Source organism: Myiozetetes cayanensis, unplaced genomic scaffold (assembly GCF_022539395.1).
Source record: "Myiozetetes cayanensis isolate MyiCay16 unplaced genomic scaffold, myiCay2020 scf142, whole genome shotgun sequence".
In the NCBI taxonomy this organism is placed as follows: Eukaryota; Metazoa; Chordata; class Aves; order Passeriformes; family Tyrannidae; genus Myiozetetes; species Myiozetetes cayanensis.
Window position 1 is genome coordinate 14,515 of NW_026087071.1, and position 20,621 is coordinate 35,135.

Here is a 20,621-nt window from a genome sequence, read left to right on the forward strand (position 1 = left end):
CGGGGACAGGGGGGACACCCCAGGGGAGGGGGGACACCTGAGGGGAGGAGGAGACACAGGGGGACACGGGGACACGCACTGGGATATGGGGATGCAGGGGGATATGGGGACACAGGGACACATCCAGGGATGTGGGGGGGGATAGGGGAGGACATGAGGGACACATCCAGGGCCTTGGGGGGACAGGATGGACGTGGGGGATGCACAGGGGGCAGGGGAACACTGGGGACATGGGGGGCACACCAAGGGACATGGAAATATTGGGGGTGCACCCAGGGACATGGGGGGCACACCAAGGGACATGGGGACATGGGGGGCACACGGGAGAGGAGGATAGGGGGGAATATGGGATGTGTGTCCCCTGGGTGTGTCCCCCTCCACCTTGTCCCAGATGGGTGTCCCTGTCCCCTGTCCCAGGTGGGTGTCCCTGTCCCTGATGGGTGTCCCAGGTGGGTGTCCCTGTCCCAGGTGGGTGTCCCTGTCCCAGGTGGGTGTCCCAGGTGGGTGTCCCTGTGTCCCAGGTGGGTGTCCCCGGGTCCCCAGGTGGGTGTCCCTGTGTCCCAGGTGGGTGTCCCCGTGTCCCCTGTCCCAGGTGGGTGTCCCCTGTCCCAGGTGGGTGTCCCTGTCCCAGGTGGGTGTCCCTGTCCCAGGTGGGTGTCCCCGTGTCCCCTCACCCCCCCCCTGCCCCGTGTCCAGGTGGGTGTCCCAGGTGGGTGTCCCTGTCCCAGGTGGGTGTCCCTGTCCCAGGTGGGTGTCCCTGATGGGTGTCCCTGGTGGGTGTCCCTGTCCCAGGTGGGTGTCCCTGTCCCAGGTGGGTGTCCCAGGTAGGTGTCCCAGGTGGGTGTCCCTGTCCCAGGTGGGTGTCCCAGGTGGGTGTCCCAGGTGGGTGTCCCTGTGTCCCCTGACCCCCCTGTGTCCCAGGTGGGTGTCCCTGTGCCAGGTGGGTGTCCCTGTCCCAGGAGGGTGTCCCTGTCCCAGGTGGGTGTCCCTGTCCCTGATGGGTATCCCAGGTGGGTGTCCCTGTGTCCCAGGTGGGTGTCCCTGTGTCCCCTCACACACCCCCCTGCCCCGTGTCCAGGTGGGTGTCCCTGATGGGTGTCCCAGGTGGGTGTCCCAGGTAGGTGTCCCAGGTAGGTGTCCCTGTCCCAGGTGGGTGTCCCAGGTGGGTGTTCCTGTCCCAGGTGGGTGTCCCTGTCCCAGGTGGGTGTCCCTGTGTCCCCTGACCCCCCCGTGTCCCACCCCGCCCTGTCCAGGTGGGCTTCATCGACTACGTGGTGCAGCCGCTGTGGGAGACGTGGGCGGACCTGGTGCACCCGGACGCGCGGGAGATGCTGGAGACGCTGGAGGAGAGCCGGGAGTGGTTCCAGCGCCGCGTCCCCAGCCCGAGCGGACCCCCGGCACCCCGCCCCGCCCCCGCGCTTCCGCTTGACCCCCCCGCCCGAGGACGGCCACGAGGAGGGATGAGGATGAGGATGAGGATGATGATGATGATGACGATGAAGGCTGGGACCACCCCTGCTGTCACCTGGGACCCCCGGCGTCCCCGCAGCCCCAGGACCCCCAGCGCAGCCCCAGGAGACCCCCGAGGAGGAGGGGAGGAGGAGGAGGATGAAGATGAGGAGGGGGGGTGGGATTGGGGACCCCCCCCCCGAGGAGGGTAGGAGCAGAGAATTCCCGAATTCCGGAATTCCAGAATTCCGTCCTTTTCCTCCGTCCCACCAGAATTAATCCCTTGGATTTTTTTTTTTTTTTTATTTTTTATTTAATTTTATTTTTATCAGGATTGTTTTTATCGGAATTGGTTTTATTTGGATTATTTTAATCGGGATTATTTTTATTGGGATTGTTTTTATTGGGACTGTTTTATTTGGAATTATTTTTTTGGGGGGTATTATTTTTATCAGTATTATTTCTATCAATATTATTTTTATCAGGATTATTTTTATTGGGATTGTGTTTGGTTATTTTGTTTGGGTTTTTTTTTCAACCAGGGGTTGTTTTCAGCAGAGCTGTTTCTGTCAGGGGTTGTTTTGAAATCATCAGGGTTATTTTATTTGGGGTCATTTTCAGAGGAATTGTGTTTATTTGGGGTTATTTCATCAGAGTTTTTTTTTTTTCAGCAGAATCGTATTTATTGGGATTATTTTATCAGGATTATTTTAATCAGTTTTATTTTCAGCTGAATTATTTTTTTACTGTTTTATCAGAGATAGTTTCAGTAGAATTGTATTTATTGGAATTATTTTTATGGGGGTTAATTTATCAGTATTGTTTTACAAGGGTTATTTTGACTGGTTTTATTTTTAGATGAATTATTTTTATTGGGATTGTTTTATTGTTGGTTTTTTTCACCAGAATCGTATTTATTGGGATTGTTTTTATCAGGATTGTTTTCATCAGAACTGTTTTATCAGGATTATTTTATTGGGGTTATTTTAACTGGGTTTATTTTCAGCTGAATTATTTTTTTATTGGGATTATTTTATCAGAGTTATTTTCAGCAGAACTATTTTATCATCGGGATTATTTCAATTTGGTTTTAATTTCAGATGAATTATTTTTTATTGGGATTTATTTTTATTGGGATTTATTTTTATTGGGATTTATTTTTACCAGGATTTTTTTATCAAAGGAGCCCTTTTGGGGGTTTATTGGGATCGTTTTGATTTGGGTTAATTTGGGGGGGGGGGAGTTTTTATTCTATTTTTTAAAAAACTCGAAAAGACACCAAAAAAAAAAAAAAGATGGAAAATTGACCTTTCCCCCCCCCCAAAAGGAGAGAACAGGGAATGGGGACCCCCCTCCCCCCCAGGAAAAAGGGGGACCCTCCAAAATAAATTGGAGGATCCCAAAAAGTCCCCCCCAAAAGCCATTTAATTTATGGGGGGATTTGGGAGTCGAGGGGGTTCAGGATTTGGGGGGACACACACAGAGCCCCCCTCCCCAAATTTTGAGGGGGGCTCATCCCCCTCCCCCAAAATCTTCCTCTCACTCCCCAGTTTTGCACAGGGACACCCCCCACCCCCTAATTGTGCCCCCAGGAGAGCCCCCAAAGCCCCAGGGGTCTCTGCCCAGAAGGAGAGGCCAGGCCATAATGGGGGTCTCCCCCTCCCAAAATCCCCTGGAAGTGAAGCAATAACCAGGAGCCCCCAAATCTTTGGGAAGGGGGGTTTGAGGGGATCTGGGGGACGTCAGACCCCCCAAAAACAGCTGTTTCTTTTTTGGGGGGTCCTAATTTCTGACTGTACTGTAGCAGGGGGGTCACCCCAGGTTGGGAGGGGGGCACGGCCGAGGACGTGCAATGGTGCTGGGGAGGTTTTGGGGTGGGGGTCCGTGGGGACCTGACCCCCCTCCCCAAATCCGGGCAGGGGAGGGCTGTGACGTGGCCTTTGTAGCGGCGGGAAATGGGGGTCGTGCAGAGCTTTTATTTTTGTAACGCGGGGCGTCGCTGTAAATACTGTGAATAGTCCGGGGGGGTAAAGGGGAATCCCCTCCCTCGCCCCAAAAACCTCCCAGGGGTCCTCCCCACCCCCACCCCCTCCTGTCACCCCTTCTCCCGCCATCAGCTCCAATAAAGAGGAGAAGGGACTCGCTCTAGGGGGGTCTCAGGGAGGTTATGGGGTGAGGGGGTTATGGGGTGTGCAGGGGGTCTGGGGTGTGGGGGGTCTGTTATGGGGTGTCTTTGGGGGGGTCTCTGAAGGGGTGTCTGTGATGGGGAGTGTTTCTGATGGGGAGTGCTGAGGGGTTTGGGGGTGTCTCCTCTTGGGGGGGTCCTGGGGGTGGTTTTGGGGTGTCTCCTATGGAGGTGCTGGGGGTTTTGGGGGTGTCTCCTATGGGAGTGTTTTGGGGTGTCTCCGATGGGGGGGTGCTGGGGGTGGTTTGGAGGTGTCTCCGATGGCGGAGGTTTGGGGTGTCTCCTATATTTGGGGGGTTTAGGGTGTCTCCTATTGGGGGGAGTGCTGGGGGCTTTGGGGTGGCGATTTTCTGCAATCAGGGGTTCTTTGGGGGGACTTTGGGGCAGGGTCTGGCGGGGGCTGTTTTAGGCTGGGGAGGTGAGGGGGGTCCTGGGGAGGCGTTTGGGGGGTTCCGGACCGGGGGAGGGTCTGGGAGGGTCCCCAAACCCCGAGAACGCCGGGGTTCCCCCAATCCCCGGGATGGTCTGGGCCGCCATGACCGGAAGCGCCTCCAAAGGGGGCCGGGCCGGGCGGGACCATCGCGGCCGGGGGAGGGGGTTGGATCCACGTCGGCGGGGCCGGCGCTGAGCAGGGGGGTCGTCGGTGCTCAGGGGTCCCTTTGGGGGTCCCTTGGAGAGGGCTCTCAGAGCCCGGTGCGTCCCGTCCCGGCAGCGACAGGGTCCGCCATGGCCGCCCAGGACGAGCTGCTGTCCCTCGGTGAGTCCTGGGGGTCGAGCCGTGACCCCCCCAACCCCAAACCCTGAGGAGGGGGAGGGGTTTGGGTGTCCCCACCCCTTGGAGTCCCCAGAGTTCCAGGAGGCGCCGGAGCCGCTGTCAGGGACCCCGACCCCAAAACCCCAGGGCGACAAGAAGGGGTATATGGGGTGGGGGTGTATATGGGGTGGGGGTGTATATGGGATGGGGTGTATATAGGGTGGGGGTGTATATGGGGTGTGGGGTGTATATGGGATGGGGTGTATATGGGGTGGGGGTGTATATGGGATGAGGGTGTATATGGGTGGGGGTGTATATGGGCGGGGTGTATAGGAGGAGGTGTATATGGGGTGGGGGGTGTATATAGGGGGGTGATATGGATGGGGTGTATATGGGGTGGGGGGTGTATATGGGATGGGGGGTGTATATGGGTGGGGGTGTATATGGGGTGGGGGGTGTATATGGGGTAGGGGGATGTATATGGGGGTAGGGAGGGGGTGTATATGGGGTGGGGGTATATAAGGTGGGGGTGTATGGGTGGGGATGTATATGGGTAGGGGTGTATATGGGAGGTGTATGGGGTGTATATGGGGGGTGTATAGGTGGGGTGTATATAGGAGGGTGTATATGGGGGTGGGGGGTGTATATGGGGTGGGGGTGAGGTGGGGGTGTATAGGGTGGGGAGTGTATAGGGTAGGGATGTATATGGGGTGGGGGTGTATATGGGGTGAGGTGTATATGGGGTAGGGGGTGTAAATAGGGGTGGGGGGTGTATATGGGGTGGGGGTGTATATGGGGTAGGGGGATGTATATGGGGTGGGGGGATGTATATGGGGTGAGGGGTGTGTCCCGGTTCGGGGGTCCCCCCTGTGACCCCCCAACGCCCCCCAGAGCTGCCAGAGGAGTCAGAGGCACTGTCAAAGACCCCTGACCCCAAATCACCCCCCACGACCGTGCCCGAGACCCCCGAGCTCGGGGACCAGGGGGACGACGCTGACACGGCTGAGGTGAGGGTTTTTTTGGGGGGGGTCAGAGGGGGGTCCCGCTGCTCTGGGAGCCCCCCGTGAACCCCCTCCCCACGTCTGCAGCTGCTGGGGGGGCAGCGGCTGCCCCGGAGCTTCTGGACCTTGGAGTATTACCAGGTGTTCTTCGACGTGGACACGCAGCAGGTACCGGGACGGGAACAGGAACCGGGAACGAGGACTGAGACTGGAAACTGGCACTGGGATGGGAATGGGGACTGGGAACTGGCACCAGGACCGGGAACTGGGCCCTCAACCAGGATCCTCAGCTGGGACCGGTACCGATAACCGGTGCCAGGACCTGTAACCAGGACTGGGACCTGCCCGGGGTCCCCACAGCCGGTCCTGGTGCCGGTCCCGGTGCCATTCCCGGTGCCGGCTGAGGCCGAGCCGCGTCCCCGCAGGTGCTGGAGCGGATCAAGGCCTCGGTGACGCCGATACCGGGCAAGAACTTTGTCCGTCACCGGCTGCGCAACAACCCCGACCTGTACGGTGAGAGCGGCCGGGCCTGGTGCTGATCCTGGGCCTGGGGCTGATCCTGGGCTTGGGGCTGATCCTGGGGCTGGGGCTGATCCTGGGGCTGATCCTGGGGCTCGGGCTGATCCTGGGGCTGCCCCGGGGCTGGGCCTGGTGCTGCCCCTTTGCTGACCCCGGGGCTGCCCCCTGTGTTGCCCCACTGGTGGTCCCGGTGCCAGCAGTGCCGGTGCCACCGCGGTGCCAGCAGTGCCGGTGCCAGCAGTGCCGGTGCCAGCAGTGCCAGCAGTGCCGGTGCCAGCAGTGCCGGTGCCAGCAGCGCGGTGTCCCCGTGCCCAGGCCCGTTCTGGATCTGTGCCACGCTGGCTCTGGCTCTGGCCGTCAGTGGGAACCTCTCCCAGCTCAGCGCCCTGCGGGGCCACCCCGAGCGCCGCTACAGCCCCCACTTCCACCACGGTGAGGGCACGGGGGGGGCTGGGCCTCCAAACTGGGACTGGGAGCGGGGTCTGGACCCCCAAACTGGGACTGGGAGCGGGGTCAGGACCCCCAGACTGGGATTGGGGTCTGAACCCCCAAACTGGGACTGGCTCAGGGATCAGAGTCTGGACCCCCAAATTGACACTGGGATCGGGGCCTGGACTCTCAAACTGGGACTGGGATTGGGGTCCGGACCCCCAAACTGGGACTGGGATCGGGGTCTGGACTCTCAAACTGACACTGGGATCGGGGTCTGGACTCTCAAACTGGGACTGGGATTGGGGTCTGGACTCCCAAACTGGGATTGGGGTCAGGACCCCCAAACTGGTACTGGGATGGGGGTCAGGACCCCCACCCTGCTCCTGCCCATCCCTGCGGCTCAGGGAGGGAACAGGGACCCCCCCCTGACCCCCCGTGTCCCCCCCCAGTGACGGTGGCCGCCACCCTCATCTACTGCCACGCGGGGCTGGTGCCTCTGGCGCTCTGGGGGTTCCTGCGCTGGCGCCGGGGGGGTCCTGGGGCTCGGGGGGCTCCTTCAGCCTCCTGGAGACCCTCTGTGCCTACGGATACTCCCTGTCGGCCTACGTGCCTGCTGCGGTGAGCTGGGGGACCCTGGGGCTGGGGGCCCTGGGGGCTGGGGGCCCTGAGAGGCTGGGGGCCCCGGGGCTGGGGTCCCTGGGGGCTGGGGGCCCTGAGGGGGATCCCCATTGGTTGGGGTTGAGGGGCGGTTCCAGTTTTGGGGTGTTTTCCAGGATTCCCAGGGGGTTTGAGGGGAGGGGGGTCCTTGGAGTCTGGGAGGGTCTCTGGGGTGTTTTGGGGGGGGTGTCACCAGGGGTTTTTGGGGGTGACATTTTGGGTGCCCCCAGGTGCTGTGGGTGGTCCCTGTGCCCTGGCTGCAGTGGGGGGTGCCCAGGGGTTTTTGGGGTGACATTTTGGGTGCCCCCAGGTGCTGTGGGTGGTCCCTGTGCCCTGGCTGCAGTGGGTGTTCGGGGTGACATTTTGGTGTCCCCAGGTGCTGTGGGTGGTCCCTGTGCCCTGGGATTTTTTGGGGTGACATTTTGGGTGTCCCCAGGTGCTGTGGGTGGTCCCTGTGCCCTGGGATTTTTTGGGGTGATATTTTGGGTGTCCCCAGGTGCTGTGGGTGGTCCCTGTGCCCTGGCTGCAGTGGTCCCTGCTGGCCCTGCCCGCCCTGCTCTCGGCCTCGGCGCTGGCCGTCACCTTCTGGCCGCCCCTTCGCGCCGGCGGCCGCGTCTCGGCGGTGGCCGCGGTGGCCACTCTGGTGGCCCTGCACGCCCTGCTGGCCGTGGGCTGCAAGGTAACCCCCCCCCCAACTCCTCACCCCCTCCCGGGGGCTCGGGGGCTGCCCCCACCCCCCCTGACGCCGCTTTCTCCTCCCCCTCCCTTTCCCAGCTCTATTTCTTTCAGGCGCCCACGGCGGGACCGGGGGGGGCCCAGGGAGCTGCCCCCCACCAACGTGTCCCACCCTGCTCGCTGAGGTGGGGGACACACCCTGGGGGCTCCCTCACATTGGGGGTCTCCCTCAGCCACCCAGCTCAAGCTCCGAAATAAACTTGGGGAGCCCCCAGCTCGTGTCCCGGCGCCTTCAGGAGCCCCCAGACCCCCCCAGGGAAGCCCCCAAATTCCCTGGGGGATGAGGGGGGGTCTTTGGGGGATGGGGGCGGTGTGGGGGGTGAAGCCAGAGGGGCAGCAGCGTCGAAACCCTCCCATTTATTCAACTACAGCCGGAAAAATCCCGCACGTCCATCCGCTATTCCTACGGAGAGGGGGGCGGGGGGGCCCCCCCTGCCCGGCCCCCGACTCTGGGGGGGCTCCCACTGCCCCCTCCCCACCAAGGGGGAACCCAGGGGGGCACCGAGAGTGCCAGAAAACCCCCTGGAACCCCCTGGAACCACCTGGAACCGCAGCTTTGGGTTGGGTGGGTGGCTGTTCCCAGTGGGAATTCCCGACATTCCATCCCCCCCCCCCCACCATGGACAGGGAATATCCTGGGATTCGGTGGCACGGTAAAAAAAAACCAAAAAAACCAATAAACACTCCCCCGCCCAAAACAAATAAAAAAAAAACTGAACAAAAAAACCAAACAAAACAAAACAAAACCCAACAAAACCAAACAAAAAAAAATAAAATAAAACCAAATAAAAAGTAATTAAAACCAAACAAAAAAAACACCCCAAAACAAAACAAACATCACCCTACACCCCCCAAAAACCAAACCAATGAACCCAAAATAAAATAAATCAAAACAAATCAAAACCAAAAAAACCCAACCCAGGGAACCCTCCGGGTCCTGCACGGAGCGAGGAGGGTGGGGGATGAGGGGCTCCTCGGGGGTGGGGTAGGTGTCCCCCTCACTCCAGTCCCGGGGAGGAGGGGGGTCCCCACTTTGGTTCTGGTGCCGGGGGCGCCGGGGGCCCCTTAGCTGCCGTAGTGCATCGTGTTGGTGGTGATGGACATGGGGAGGCCATGGAGATGGGGGCCCCCATGGTGAATTGGCTGTTGAGGGGTAGTGGGTGCTGGAGCCGGCGCCGCTCTGGCCACTCGAGGAGCCTGGGGGAAAGGGGGTCAGGGGAGATCAGGAAGGGTCAGGGGAGCTCGAGGGGTCAGGGAGCTCATGGGGGTCAGGAGGCTCAGGGGTCAGGGGAGATGGGGGTCAGGGGAGCTCAGGGGGGTCAGGGAGATGGGGGTCAGGAGAGATGGGGGGTCAGGGGAGATCAGGGGGTCAGGGGAGCTCAGGGGGTCAGGGGAGCTGAAGGGGGTCAAGGGAGCTCAGGGGGGTCAGGGAGCTCAGGGGGTCAGGGGAGCTCAGGGGGGTCAGGGGAGCTCAGGGGGGTCAGGGGAGCTCAGGGGGTCAGGGAGCTCAGGGGAGGGGTCAGGGGGTTTCAGGGGGTGCTCAGAGGGTACCTTGTACGATGCCCGTGCTCATGATGGAGCCCATCCTGGAGTGGGTGTGGTTGACGATGCCGGTGTTGGCTGCGGGGATTGGGGGAGGGTTGGGGTGGGGAGGGGCTCGCTGTGACCCCCCTCCCCAAACACACCGTGTGACCCCCCCTCGACACCCCCCAGGCTCACCTAAAGGGATCAGGTTGTTGTGGCCGACGTTGGAGCCGCCGGCGATGACGCTGCTCAGGTCGTAGGCGGCCGGCATCCCTGCGCCAGGGAGGGCTCAGACCCCCAAAAACGGGGAGGGAGTCCCCCAAAACAGGGGGTGACACCCCCAGAACAGGGCAGGACACTCCCAGAACAGGGGTGTGACACGCCAAAAATGGGACCTAAACCCCCCCAAACAGGGTCTGACCCCCTCAAACAAGACCTGGACCCCCTCAAACTGGGACTGCCCCCCACCAAACTGGGGTCTGACTTCCCAAAACCGGGGCATGACCCCCCGCAGAATGGGGTGTGACACCCCCCTCAAATCAGGCCTGACACCCTCCCCACCAAAAACAGGGTCTGAGCCCCCAAAATGGGGTGTGACCCTCCCTAAACGGGGCCTGACTCCCCCCAGGAAAGGGGCCTGAACCCCTGAAAAAGGGACTGACCCCCACCCAAACAGCACCTGACCCCCCAAACAGCACCTGACCCCCAAACAGGACCTGACCCCCCAAAAGGGGTCCTGCCCCCCCCCAAAAGGGGTCCTGCCCCCCTGTACCCACCAGCCACGGCCATGCCCGTGCTCATGTTGTAGGTGCTGCCCGTGTTCCACATGTTCTCCGAGGGGGACGTGTAGTGGGAGCCGGGGGGGGGCGAGGGGTCGTCCCCGTGTACCTGGGGGTTTGGGGGTTTGGGAGGGGCAGTGAGGCCTCGGGGAGGGGGCTGGGGCTCCCCCATCCTCCAGCCCTGCAGCCCCTCCCCCAGCCCTACCTGAAGAAGGGGTTTTCAGGTCGAGGAGGTTGGAGGACTTGGAGCCCGTCTGGTCCACCTGGGCCACGATGCTGATGTCGTAGCTCTGTCTGAAAAGGGGGTAAAACACCTTCTGTGAGCCCCCACACCCCAAAAACACCCCTGGGGTCTGAGCTCTGAGAGACCCCAAAACTGCACTAGGTGGGTTTTTGGGGGTCCGGCCCTGTGGAACAGCAACGGCATCTGGGTCGGGTGTTGTGTCTCCCACACCTCCCAACCCCCCAAGCTATAAATACACCCAAAACTGGGGCAGGGCCCCCTGCCCAAACTGGGGCAGGGCCCCCTCCCTGAGCCACTGACCCCCCCAGCCCCCCCCTCCTCGGAGCTATTCTGGGTGCTTGGGGACTGCGGCGGGGCCCAAACTGGGATGGCAGCTCGGGCAGGGCCGGGGCTTGCAGGGTGGGGACCCCCCCACCATGATTTGGGGACCCTTCCCGTGGTTTGGAGACCCCCCAAGAAGCTTTGGGGACCCCCCCCCCACCTCTTGTTGGCGATGAGGAGACAGGACCCTAAGAGGGTGTCCCTGGTCTTGGTGAGGAGCAGGGACCCCTCCCATGGTTTGGGGACGCCCACCGTGATTTGGAGACCCCTCCCGTGGTTTGGAGACCCCCACCATGATTTGGAGACCCCCCCAGGAGCCTTGGGGACCCTCCCAGGAGCTTTGGGGACCCCCCCTCACCTCTTGTTGGCGATGAGGAGACAGGTCCCTGAGAGGGTGTCCCCGGCCTTGGCGAAGAGCGGGGACTGGAAGAGGCAGCGCACTTGGTACCAGTGGGTCAGCGGCTCCGTGGGGGCCGTGGAGAGCCACACCGTCATTCTGGGGAGGGGAGGGGGGCTCAGGAACAGCCCTGCACACCCCCCACGCCCCCAGCCCCCTGCCCTCGCCCCCGCCCTACATGGAGCCGATGAAGGCCACGTCGAACCAGAAGGCCAAGCCGTGCACGAGCCCCGAGTGCAGCATGTGGAACTTGAAGGGGATTTCTATCCTGGGGGAAGGGGGTGGGTGGAGGAAAAGAGGGGAAGGTGAGACCCTCCCCACCCCGAGGGGCTCAGCCCCCTCCCCCCACCCCACCCCAAGGCCTCGCCCACCTGTGCAGGTCGCCCTCCTTGGCTTCCAAGAAGTTGACGGTGTATTTGACGGATTTGGCCATGAGGATGCGGATGTCGAACGTGTCCTGGGGGTTTTGGGGGGGTTTTAACTCTGGGACCCCTTCCTGGCTCGGCCCAGAGACCCCCAGAAGGCTGTTTTGGGGGGGGGGGGGTCACTCACCACCACGGGCTGCCGGAAATACTCGTCCACGGCGGCCCCGCGGAGCGCGGACAGGTCCACGCCGTGGAAGGACGGCTGGTACCTGTGGGACGGGGGAAATGGGGGAATGGGGTGGGGAAATGGGAACCCCGGGGAAATGGGGCGTGGGGGTGAAATGGGAACCCCGGGGCAGGGGAGGGCTGGGAGGAGGGGGCTGGGGGCTTTGGGGCGGGGGCAGGACCGTGTGCCACCCCCTGGGGAAGGGGACAGGCACGGGGTCAGGAGTGGGGCTCGGGGTGGGGGGGCTGGGTCATCCCACCCCACAGTCCCAGGGCAGGGATGGGGGGTCTGGATCATCCCCCAGGGCACAGTTTGGGGTCAGGGCTGGCCCTGTCCCACCACCCTGGGGGGTACAGTTTGGGGTCAGGACCTGCCCTGTCCCTGGGGGGCAGTTTGGGGTCAGGACCTGCCCTAAGGGGCACAGTTTGGGGTCAGGACTGGCCCTGTCCCCCAACCCCGGGGGGCACAGTTTGGGGTCAGGACCTGCCCTGTCCCTGGGGGCAGTTTGGGGTCAGGACTTGCCCTGTCCTTGGGGGTAGTTTGGGGTCAGGACCAGCCCTGTCCCTGGGGGGCAGTTTGGGGTCAGGACCTGCCCTGTCCCTGGGGGGCAGTTTGGGGTCAGGGCTGGCCCTGGGGGGCAGTTTGGGGTCAGGACCTGCCCTGTCTCTGGGCACAGTTTGGGGTCAGGGCTGGCCCTGTCCCTGGGGGCAGTTTGGGGTCAGGACCGGCCCTAAGGGGCACAGTTTGGGGTCAGGGCTGGCCCTGTCTTTGGGGGGCAGTTTGGGGTCAGGACTTGCCCTGTCCTGGGGCACAGTTTGGGGTCAGGGCTGTCCCTGTCCCTGGGGGCAGTTTGGGGTCAGGGCTGGCCCTGTCCTTGGGGGGCACAGTTTGGGGTCAGGACCTGCCCTGGGGGGCACAGTTTGGGGTCAGGATTATCCCCCGAGGCAGGAGAAGGGACTGGCCCTGTCCCCCCCACCCTGGGGGCAGTTTGGGGTCCCCGCTGCCCTCACCAGAAGTTGGCCTTGGTGAACTGCTCCATGTAGAGCTGCTCGTCCGTGAAGGGCGCCAGGTGAACGTCCCCGATCGTGGGGAACATGTTCCCTGCATTTTAGGGGGGAAAAAGGAGGTAAAAACCCACGGAATTGGAGCGGGGAGGGGCTGGAATCGCCTCCTCCCCCCCCCAAAAAACCAAAAAACCCCAAAAAACGCCCCCCCAAGGACCCACCGCTGGGCTTCAGGTACTTCTTGGCGTGCAGGTAGCTCTCGAGCATGCGCTCGTTGAAGAGCATGTAGCCCATGGGCTCCGAGATGATGATGTCGACCTGCTCGGGCAGCGACACCTCCTCCACCTTGCCCGGGATCACCACGATCCGCTCCGTCAGGTTGTTGCTCTTCACCAGCACCTGGGGGTGGGGGGACACAAAGAGGAGAGGGGGCAGGGTCAGGTTCTGAAATGGGACCCCCCAAAATCGCTCCGTGGGGGAGGAGGGGCCTGGAATTGCTGTAGGGTGGGATGAGGGTGTGAGGGGGGAAGTTTAGGGTGGGTTTGGGGGAGGTGTGAGGGGGGGGGATTGAAAATGGGATGGAAGGAGTGAAATTAAAAAAAAAAAAAAAATTAAAAAAAAAAAGTAAAATTAAAATAAAAGCGAAATAGAAGAGGGAAAGGGGGAAGGGAAAGGGGAGGGGGGAAAGGGGAGGGGAAAAGAGGAAGGGACAGGAAAAAAGAGAAAAAAGAAAGAGGGAAACGAAAAAAGGAAAAGAAAAAGAAATAGGAAAAGGAAATGGGAAAAAAAACCAGGAAAAATAGGAAAAAAATACAGGGAAAAAAAAGGGCAAAAATAAGTAGGAAGAAACAGGAAAAGGAAGCAGGAAAAGGGAAAATAAGAGGAGAAGCAAAAAAGGAAAAATTAAATTCAAAAAATTTTAAAAGAACAGTAAAATAAAAAGCGAAAATAAATTAAAAAAAAAAAAAAAAAAAGGTTTTCCCAGGGTGGTGCCAGGAGGGGGCTTTTCCAGAGGGGGTTTTCCAGGTTGGGGAGGTGTCAGAGGGGCGGGGCAGGGCACGGCGTGGCAGGGTGGGAGCGGCTGGCAGGGCGTGGCAGGGCAGGGCGTGGCAGGGCAGGGCGTGGCAGGGCAGGGCGTGGCAGGGCAGGGCGTGGCAGGGCCAACCTCGGCGTGCTGGGCCATGGTGCTGGCCTCCACCGCGTAGATCTTGCGCGCGCCCGCCTGCGCCGCGAAGAAGGAGAGGATGCCGGAGCCGCAGCCAACGTCCAGCACGATCTGCGGGGAGGGACGGGGGGGAGAGGGCATGGGAACCTCCCCTGGAGCTCTGGGATACGGCCAGAGCCTGGGATTTATATCCCAGGGGACTCCAGAGCCCGGGGTTCATCCCACCCAGGGGACTCCAGAGCCTGGGATTCATCCCATCCACAACTCCTGACCCCGGGGTTCATCCCCCCCGGGGCTCCAAACCCTGGGATTCCTTACCCTGGGATTCCCAACCCTGGGGTTCATCCCACCCAGAAACTCCAGACCCCTGGGATTCCTGACACCAGGGATTCCTTACCCTGGGATTCCCAACCCTGGGGTTCATCCCACTTAGAAACTCCAGACCCCGGGATTCCCGAGCCCAGGGATTCCTTACCCTGGGGTTCATCCCACCCAGAAACTCCAGACCCCCGGGATTCCCGAGCCCAGGGTTCATCCCACTCATCCCGGCCGGATCGCGGGGATTAAACCACGAGCGGCCCCGGCGCCCAAATCCCCTCTGATCCCGCAGATCCCACACATCCTATATTTACCACCCCGATTACGGGATCAGCGGAGCCGCCGTGGGACGCCCGGGGCCCACGTCCCACCCTCCCCAGGTGTGTCCCAGGGTGGGGATGTTAAAAACAACCCAATCCCGACCCCAAAACGGGGCAGGTTGGCCCCAGAAACGAGCCAGGCTTCCCTGGGAGTGGATTCCCTCCTAAATCCAGCCAGATTCCCTCAAACATTCCCTCCTAAATCCAGCCAGATTCCCTCAAACATTCCCTCAAAAACCCAGCCAGATTCCCTCAAACATTCCCTCCAAAATCCAGCCAGATTCCCTCAAACATTCCCTCCTAAATCCAGCCAGATTCCCTCAAACATTCCCTCCAAAATCCAGCCAGATTCCCTCAAACATTCCCTCAAAAACCCAGTCAGATTCCCTCAAAGATTCCCTCCTAAATCCAGCCAGATTCCCTCAAACATTCCCTCAAAAACCCAGCTGGATCCTGCCCAAAAGTCCAGCCAGAGTCCCTTCAAAATCCAGCCAGATTCTGTCAAGGATTCCCTCAAAACCCCAGCCACACCGTGCCCAAAAAAGCAGCCAAATTCCTGCCAAGACCCAGCCAGAATCCTCCCAAAACAGCCAGGACGCCAAATTCCCTCCCCAGACCGAGCCAGGCGTCCCCCAAACGAGGCAGATTCCCCAAAAACAAGCCAGATCCTGCCAAAAAGGAGTCAGATCCCCCTAAACTGAGCCACACCCCCAAAAATAGGCCACACCCCTAAAATGAGCCAGGTTTCACAAAAAAGAGACAGACCCCCCCAAAAAGAGACAGATCCCCCCAAGACAAGCGAGACCCTTCAAAAGGCACCAGATCCCACCAAAAAGAAGCCAGACCTGCCCAAAGTGAGCCAGATCCACTCAAACTGAGCCAGATACCCCCAAAATGAGCCAGATCCACTCAAAATGAGCCACACAGCCTTAAAATGAGCCAGATCCACCCAAAATGAGTGAGACCCTCCAAAAGAAGCCAGATCCACCCAAAATAAGCCACACAGCCTTAAAATGAGCCAGATCCCACCTAAAGGAGGCAAACCCTCCAAAAGGAGCCAGATCCCACCAAAAACGAGACAGAAGAACACGAAATGAGCCAGACCCTCCCAAAACGAGCCAGACCTTCCCAAAACGAGCCAGACCCCCCCAAAACGAGCCAGACCCCCAAAACGAGCCAGACCCCCCCAAAACGAGCCAGACCCCCCCAAAACGAGCCAGACCCCCCAAAGGAGGCAGAAGAAGGGGAAGGCCAGACCTTGTCCTTGAAGTCGCTGTGGTTCTGCAGGATGGCCCTCTGGTAGGTGCCGGTGCGCACGTAGTCCTGCATCATGTTCTGCTGCTGGGACAGGTACCCGTAGAACTGCGGGGCACAGGGACACGGGGGGGTCACGGGGGGGTCCCAGCCGGCCCAGGAACCCCCCCCCCTGGAGCAGGGAACTCCCACCTGGAAGTACTGGACGGCCGAGGACTCCTCGGTGCGCTCGCTGAACACCGAGCGCTCCGTGTTGTGGCCCCGGCAGTTCTTCAGGATGTTGTAGAAGGAGCAGAAATCTGGGGGTGGGAGGGGGTGGGAGGTTAAAGGGGTCCCCGGGAGTCTGGGGGGTCCCGGGAGGGGGTCCCGCACCGTTGGGGGTGCTGAACTGCAGCAGGACGCTGTTGCAGCCCAGGGTGACGATGAAGGACTGTTTGCCCACGCGGCTGCACTCGGTCTCGCGGGACACGGAGCACTTGAACACGCAGACGTCCTCATCTGGGGGAAATGGGGAGGAGGGGGGACAGAGGGGGAATACAGGGGAGTGGGGAGGAAAAGGGGAGGGGAGGACAGAGAGAAAAGTGGGGGTGAGCACCAGGCCAAGCCCCACACTACCCCCACCACCCTAGTGGTCCCTGCTGCCCCCAGCCCAGCAGGAGAAACCACAATTAACCTAATTGACCTCTAATTACTGCTGGGAGCACCCTAAAGCACGGGGAGGATGGGGGCGGGGGAGGAGCCGGGATTCCCATCGGGAATGGGGGGGGACCACGAGGGAAGATGGACCGAGGTCCTGCAGCTGAGCTGGGAATCACCCCGGGATTCAGGAATCACCCCGGGAGACAGGAATCCTCCCGGGAGACAGGGATCATCCCGGGAGACAGGGATCACTCCAGGAGCCATGCCGGGAGCCAGGAATCCTCCCCGGGAGCCAGGAATCCTCCCCGGGAGCCAGGAATCCCCCCGAGGAGCCAAGGATCCCCCCCGGGCGAGCCGGGAACGAGCAGCTCCCGCCGCTCTCACGCCGGGAAAAACCCGAGCCTCTCCCCCTCCCCACAAAAGAAAAACACCCCAAAAAACCGCGTTTTCCCCCCGGGACGCGGCTGCCGGACCCTGTTTCCCCCCCTCCTGTTCCCCGCCGGAGCGGCCACGCGGCACGGGAAGTTGCCGGATGGGATGGGGAGCGATGGAGGAGCGGAGGGGGCTGCGGCCCCACCGGGCACCTGCGCCCGGCCGGGAACGCCGGGAGCGGGAATAATTCCGCCGGGAGCGGGAAGAATTCCGCCGGCAGCGGGAAGAATTCCGCCGGGAGCGGGAATAATTCCGCCGGCAGCGGGAAGAATTCCGCCGGGCCCGGGCTCTTTGTGGCCGAACGGAACGAGGGAAGGGCGCTCCCGGCAGATGTTCCGGCGGCCGGAGCCCCCCGGAGCCCCCCGGGCCGGCACACAAAGGCTCCTCTGGAGAGGCTTCCGGAGGCTCCGGCGTTCCTGGCTCCTCTCTCTGGTATTCCCGGTTCCTCTCCGGTATTCCCGGCTCCTCTCTCCGGTATTCCCGGCTCCTCTCCGGCATTCCCGGTTCCTCTCCGGATTCCCGGCTCCTCTCTCCGGTATTCCCGGTTCCTCTCCGGTATTCCCGGCTCCTCTCTCCGGCATTCCCGTCTCCTCTCTCCGGTATTCCCGGCTCCTCTCCGGTATTCCCGGCTCCTCTCTCCGGTATCCCCGGTCCCTCTCTCCGGTATTCCCGGACGGGCCGGGCCGGGCCGGGATCCGGGACGAGCCGGATCCCGGCGTCCCCCCCACCCCCCCAATCGCTGCCAAATCCGTTAATTATTCCCGCTGGTTAATTAATCCCACGGGGGCGCAGCGTTCGAGGGGAAGGGGGTCGGGGGGTGCTGCGCGTCGCGCCCCCCTCCCCGGCCACGGGAATCCGTCGGGAATCCCGGCTGGACGCGGAGGGTCCCGAGCACAAAGCGCAGAACGCGCCGGGTTTTTGGTGGGGTTTTTTTAGGGTGGGGGTGAGAAAAGACGCCAAAAAGACGCCAGGGAAAAGCAGGATTCTCGCGCGGAGACAAAGAGGGACTCGGCGCCGCCCCCCCCCCCCCTCCCGAGGAATTCGGGGGGCACCCCCGCGACCCCCGGGGGGCCGGGAAGGTCACGGAATTGGGGCCGTTTCGGGCAAAAGCGGGAGGGGGGGGATCAACTTTGCGCAGGGGACGGGGCCTGGCCCGACCCCCACCCCCCCATCCCTGCCCTGAGGGGAACACGGCGGTGCTGGGACCCCCCAAACGTCACAGACACCCCAAAGTGACCCTCCCCGACCCCCTTCTGATCCCCCAACGCCCCCACGGGCCCAGGACCCCATCAGGCTCCCCCAGAGCCCCCAAACACCACAGACACCCCAAAATCCTCCCCAGAGCCTCTCCTCTCCCCCTCAAGCAGGCTCAGGACCCCATCAGGCCCCACCAGAGCCCCCACACCCCCCGGGTCCCCCACTCCATCTCAGCCCAGCCCCCTCCTCTCTCTTGGCCCCACCGGCCCTGGACCCCCAAAATCCCCTCCCGTCCCCGTCCCCCAACTCAGCCCTCCAGGCCCAGCCCCCAAGCCCCTGCACCCCCAAACCCTCCAGAGCCCCCAAGTGTCCCCCCAATCCCAGTCCCCCATCTCCCCTAACCCCTCCATCCCCCTCAGGGCCCTCCCCCAGACCCCACAGACCCCTCAGGATCCCTTCCCACACCACCCCATCCCCAGACCCCTCAGGCTCCCTCCCCCTCCCCAAAGCCCCTCAGGCCCCCTCCCCAAACCACCCCATCCCCCAAAGCCCCTCAGGGCCCTCTCCCATCCCCAGAACCCCTCAGGCCCCCCTCCCCCCCACTCCCCATAAGCCCCTCAGGCCCCCTCCCCACACCACCCCATCCCCCAAAGCCCCTCAGGGCCCTCTCCCATCCTCCTCCATCCCCCAGAGGCCTCCACAGAGGCCCCTCCCTCCCATCTCCCCTCCATCCCCTCCATCCCTCAGAGCCTCTCCCATCCCCCAGAGCCCCTCAGGGCCCTCTCCCATCCCCACAGACACCTCCATCCCTCAGAGCCCTCTCCCATCCCCCAGAGCCCCTCAGGGCCCTTCCCCAGCCCCCCCATGCCCGCAGCCCCCTCCCCGCCGCGCCCCCCGGTCCCGGGCGCACTCACGGCCGTAGAGCGCGATGGCGGCGCTGTCGGGGCCGGTGCGGACCTCGAGGCGCAGCGGCTGCTGCTCCTGGTGCCGCTGGATCTCCCCGTTCGCGTCCCCGACCGTGAGGAGCCGCACGCCGGGGAACACCGACACCGCGGCCATCTTGGACCGCGCCGCGCCCCGCCCACGCGGGGACACGCCCCCCGCGACCGGACACGCCCCCCGACCCCACGCGGGGACACGCCCCCCACGGGACAGGGACACGCCCCCTCCCTCGGCTGGACACGCCCACATCGAACGGGGACACGCCCACACCTAACGGAGACACGCCCCCTCCCTCGGCTGGACACGCCCCCCGCGGCTTCGGGACACGCCCACATTTAACGGGGACACGCCCACACCTAACGGAGACACGCCCCCTCCCTCGGCTGGACACGCCCCCAGCGGCTTCGGGACACGCCCACATTTAACGGGGACACGCCCACACTTAACGGGGACACGCCCACATCTAACGGAGACACGCCCCCCTCTGCCCGCTCCCACGCCGCGATTGGACACGCCCGTTTTGGGGACGCGCCCCCTCCCGAAGTGGGCGGGGACCGCTCAGCAGCGCCGCCCGGCGGGCGCGCGGGGGGACCGGGAGTGGGATACTGGGAACACAACTGGGAACACTGGGAACACTGGGAATGGGATACATGGAAAGGCGAGGCCCCCCACGCGCGGGGGTGGCCGCGATGGTGCCCGGGAAGCCGCGGCCCGGCCGCTCCCGCCTCAGGCGGTTCCGCGGGCAGCCCCGGCCGGCGAAGGGGGCAGAGGGGCCTTCCTTGGCGACGTCGCGCAGCGATGGCGGCGCCCGCGCCGGTGCCGGGGGTGGGACCCGAATTGTCCCCAAATCCCCCCCCCAGTCCCGAACTGTCCCCAAACCCCCCTCCAGTCCCGAATTGTCCCCAATTCCCCCCAGTCCCGAACTGTCCCCAAGTCCCCCATTCCCGGGATTCTGCGGGGTCCGACTCACAGGGCCGGCGGGACAAAGCCCCCCGAATTGGCGCCCTCGCACCACGTGGGCAGGGGAGATTTTGTGGGGAACCCCCCAATTGAGATTGGGGTGAAACCCCCCGGGATTGGGGTGGAGCCCCCCGGGTTTGGGGTGAAACTCCCGGGATCGGGGTTTAAAACCCGTCGGGGTTGGAGTAAAACCCCCCCCCCTCCCCAGGATTGGGATGAAACCCCCCCAAAAAATTGGGGTCAAACCCCCGGCCCCCCCAAAGTCCCCCTCATTTCCCCTCTAAACCCCAAGTCTGATTTTATTAAATTTTTTAATTTTTATCCCTTTATTTTGACCTTTTTTTTGACCTTTTTTTTGTTTTTTTAGTTCATTAATGGGGTGCGGAGCGGAGGCACTTGGGAGGCGGTGCCGGGACCCCGGGAAGGAGGGGAGGTTGGGAGGGGGGTCAGAGCAGCCTCCCAACCCCCAAACCGCCCCCTCCCCCGCCCCCGGCTCGTTAATGGATTAATTGGCCCCCCCGAGCCGGGGGGTCGTTAAGGCAAAAATCCACATTATTGCTGGGCCGGGAAGGGGCTTTTTTTCTTCTTTTTTTTTGCCTTTTTTCTTGGTTTTTGTCCTTTTTTTTTTTTTTTTTATACAATTAATACAAGTCTGTAAAAATATTTACAACCTCGGCGCGGGGAGGGAGGGGGAAGGAGGAGGGGAAAAAGGGAGGGGGAGACGCTGCCAGAGCAAACCCCCTGGCTCCAGGAATCCCCCAAAGGACATGGATCCCCTCCTCGGGATAACGGAGCTTCCTCC

General features: G+C 62.3%; 2 protein-coding genes and 1 long non-coding RNA gene across 3 annotated transcripts; 2 read left to right on the plus strand and 1 right to left on the minus strand.

The window, feature by feature from the left end:
• Positions 1 to 428: 428 nt before the first annotated feature.
• LOC126637124 (uncharacterized) lies at positions 429 to 1,052 on the plus strand. The gene is made up of 4 exons (XR_007628209.1): positions 429 to 487; positions 697 to 747; positions 870 to 921; positions 1,011 to 1,052. It is a non-coding gene; the product is annotated as an uncharacterized LOC126637124 (long non-coding RNA).
• A 3,260-nt stretch (positions 1,053 to 4,312) lies between these two features.
• On the plus strand, positions 4,313 to 7,930 carry LOC126637126 (protein YIPF2-like). Its single transcript, XM_050310055.1, is given in 10 exon segments — positions 4,313 to 4,391; positions 5,280 to 5,395; positions 5,477 to 5,557; positions 5,815 to 5,902; positions 6,224 to 6,340; positions 6,790 to 6,887; positions 6,890 to 6,958; positions 7,494 to 7,676; positions 7,772 to 7,857; positions 7,906 to 7,930. Coding segments are annotated over 10 exon segments (894 nt in total). The 5' UTR covers positions 4,313 to 4,360.
• Positions 7,931 to 8,797: 867 nt separating this feature from the next.
• On the minus strand, positions 8,798 to 18,976 carry CARM1 (coactivator associated arginine methyltransferase 1). The gene is given in 18 exon segments (XM_050310053.1): positions 8,798 to 8,841; positions 8,844 to 8,882; positions 8,885 to 8,929; positions 9,284 to 9,352; positions 9,452 to 9,529; positions 10,033 to 10,144; positions 10,236 to 10,329; positions 10,959 to 11,096; positions 11,176 to 11,265; positions 11,369 to 11,454; positions 11,550 to 11,631; positions 12,599 to 12,689; positions 12,814 to 12,991; positions 13,758 to 13,868; positions 15,653 to 15,757; positions 15,842 to 15,948; positions 16,022 to 16,147; positions 18,832 to 18,976. Coding segments are annotated over 18 exon segments (1,740 nt in total).
• Positions 18,977 to 20,621: the final 1,645 nt, after the last annotated feature.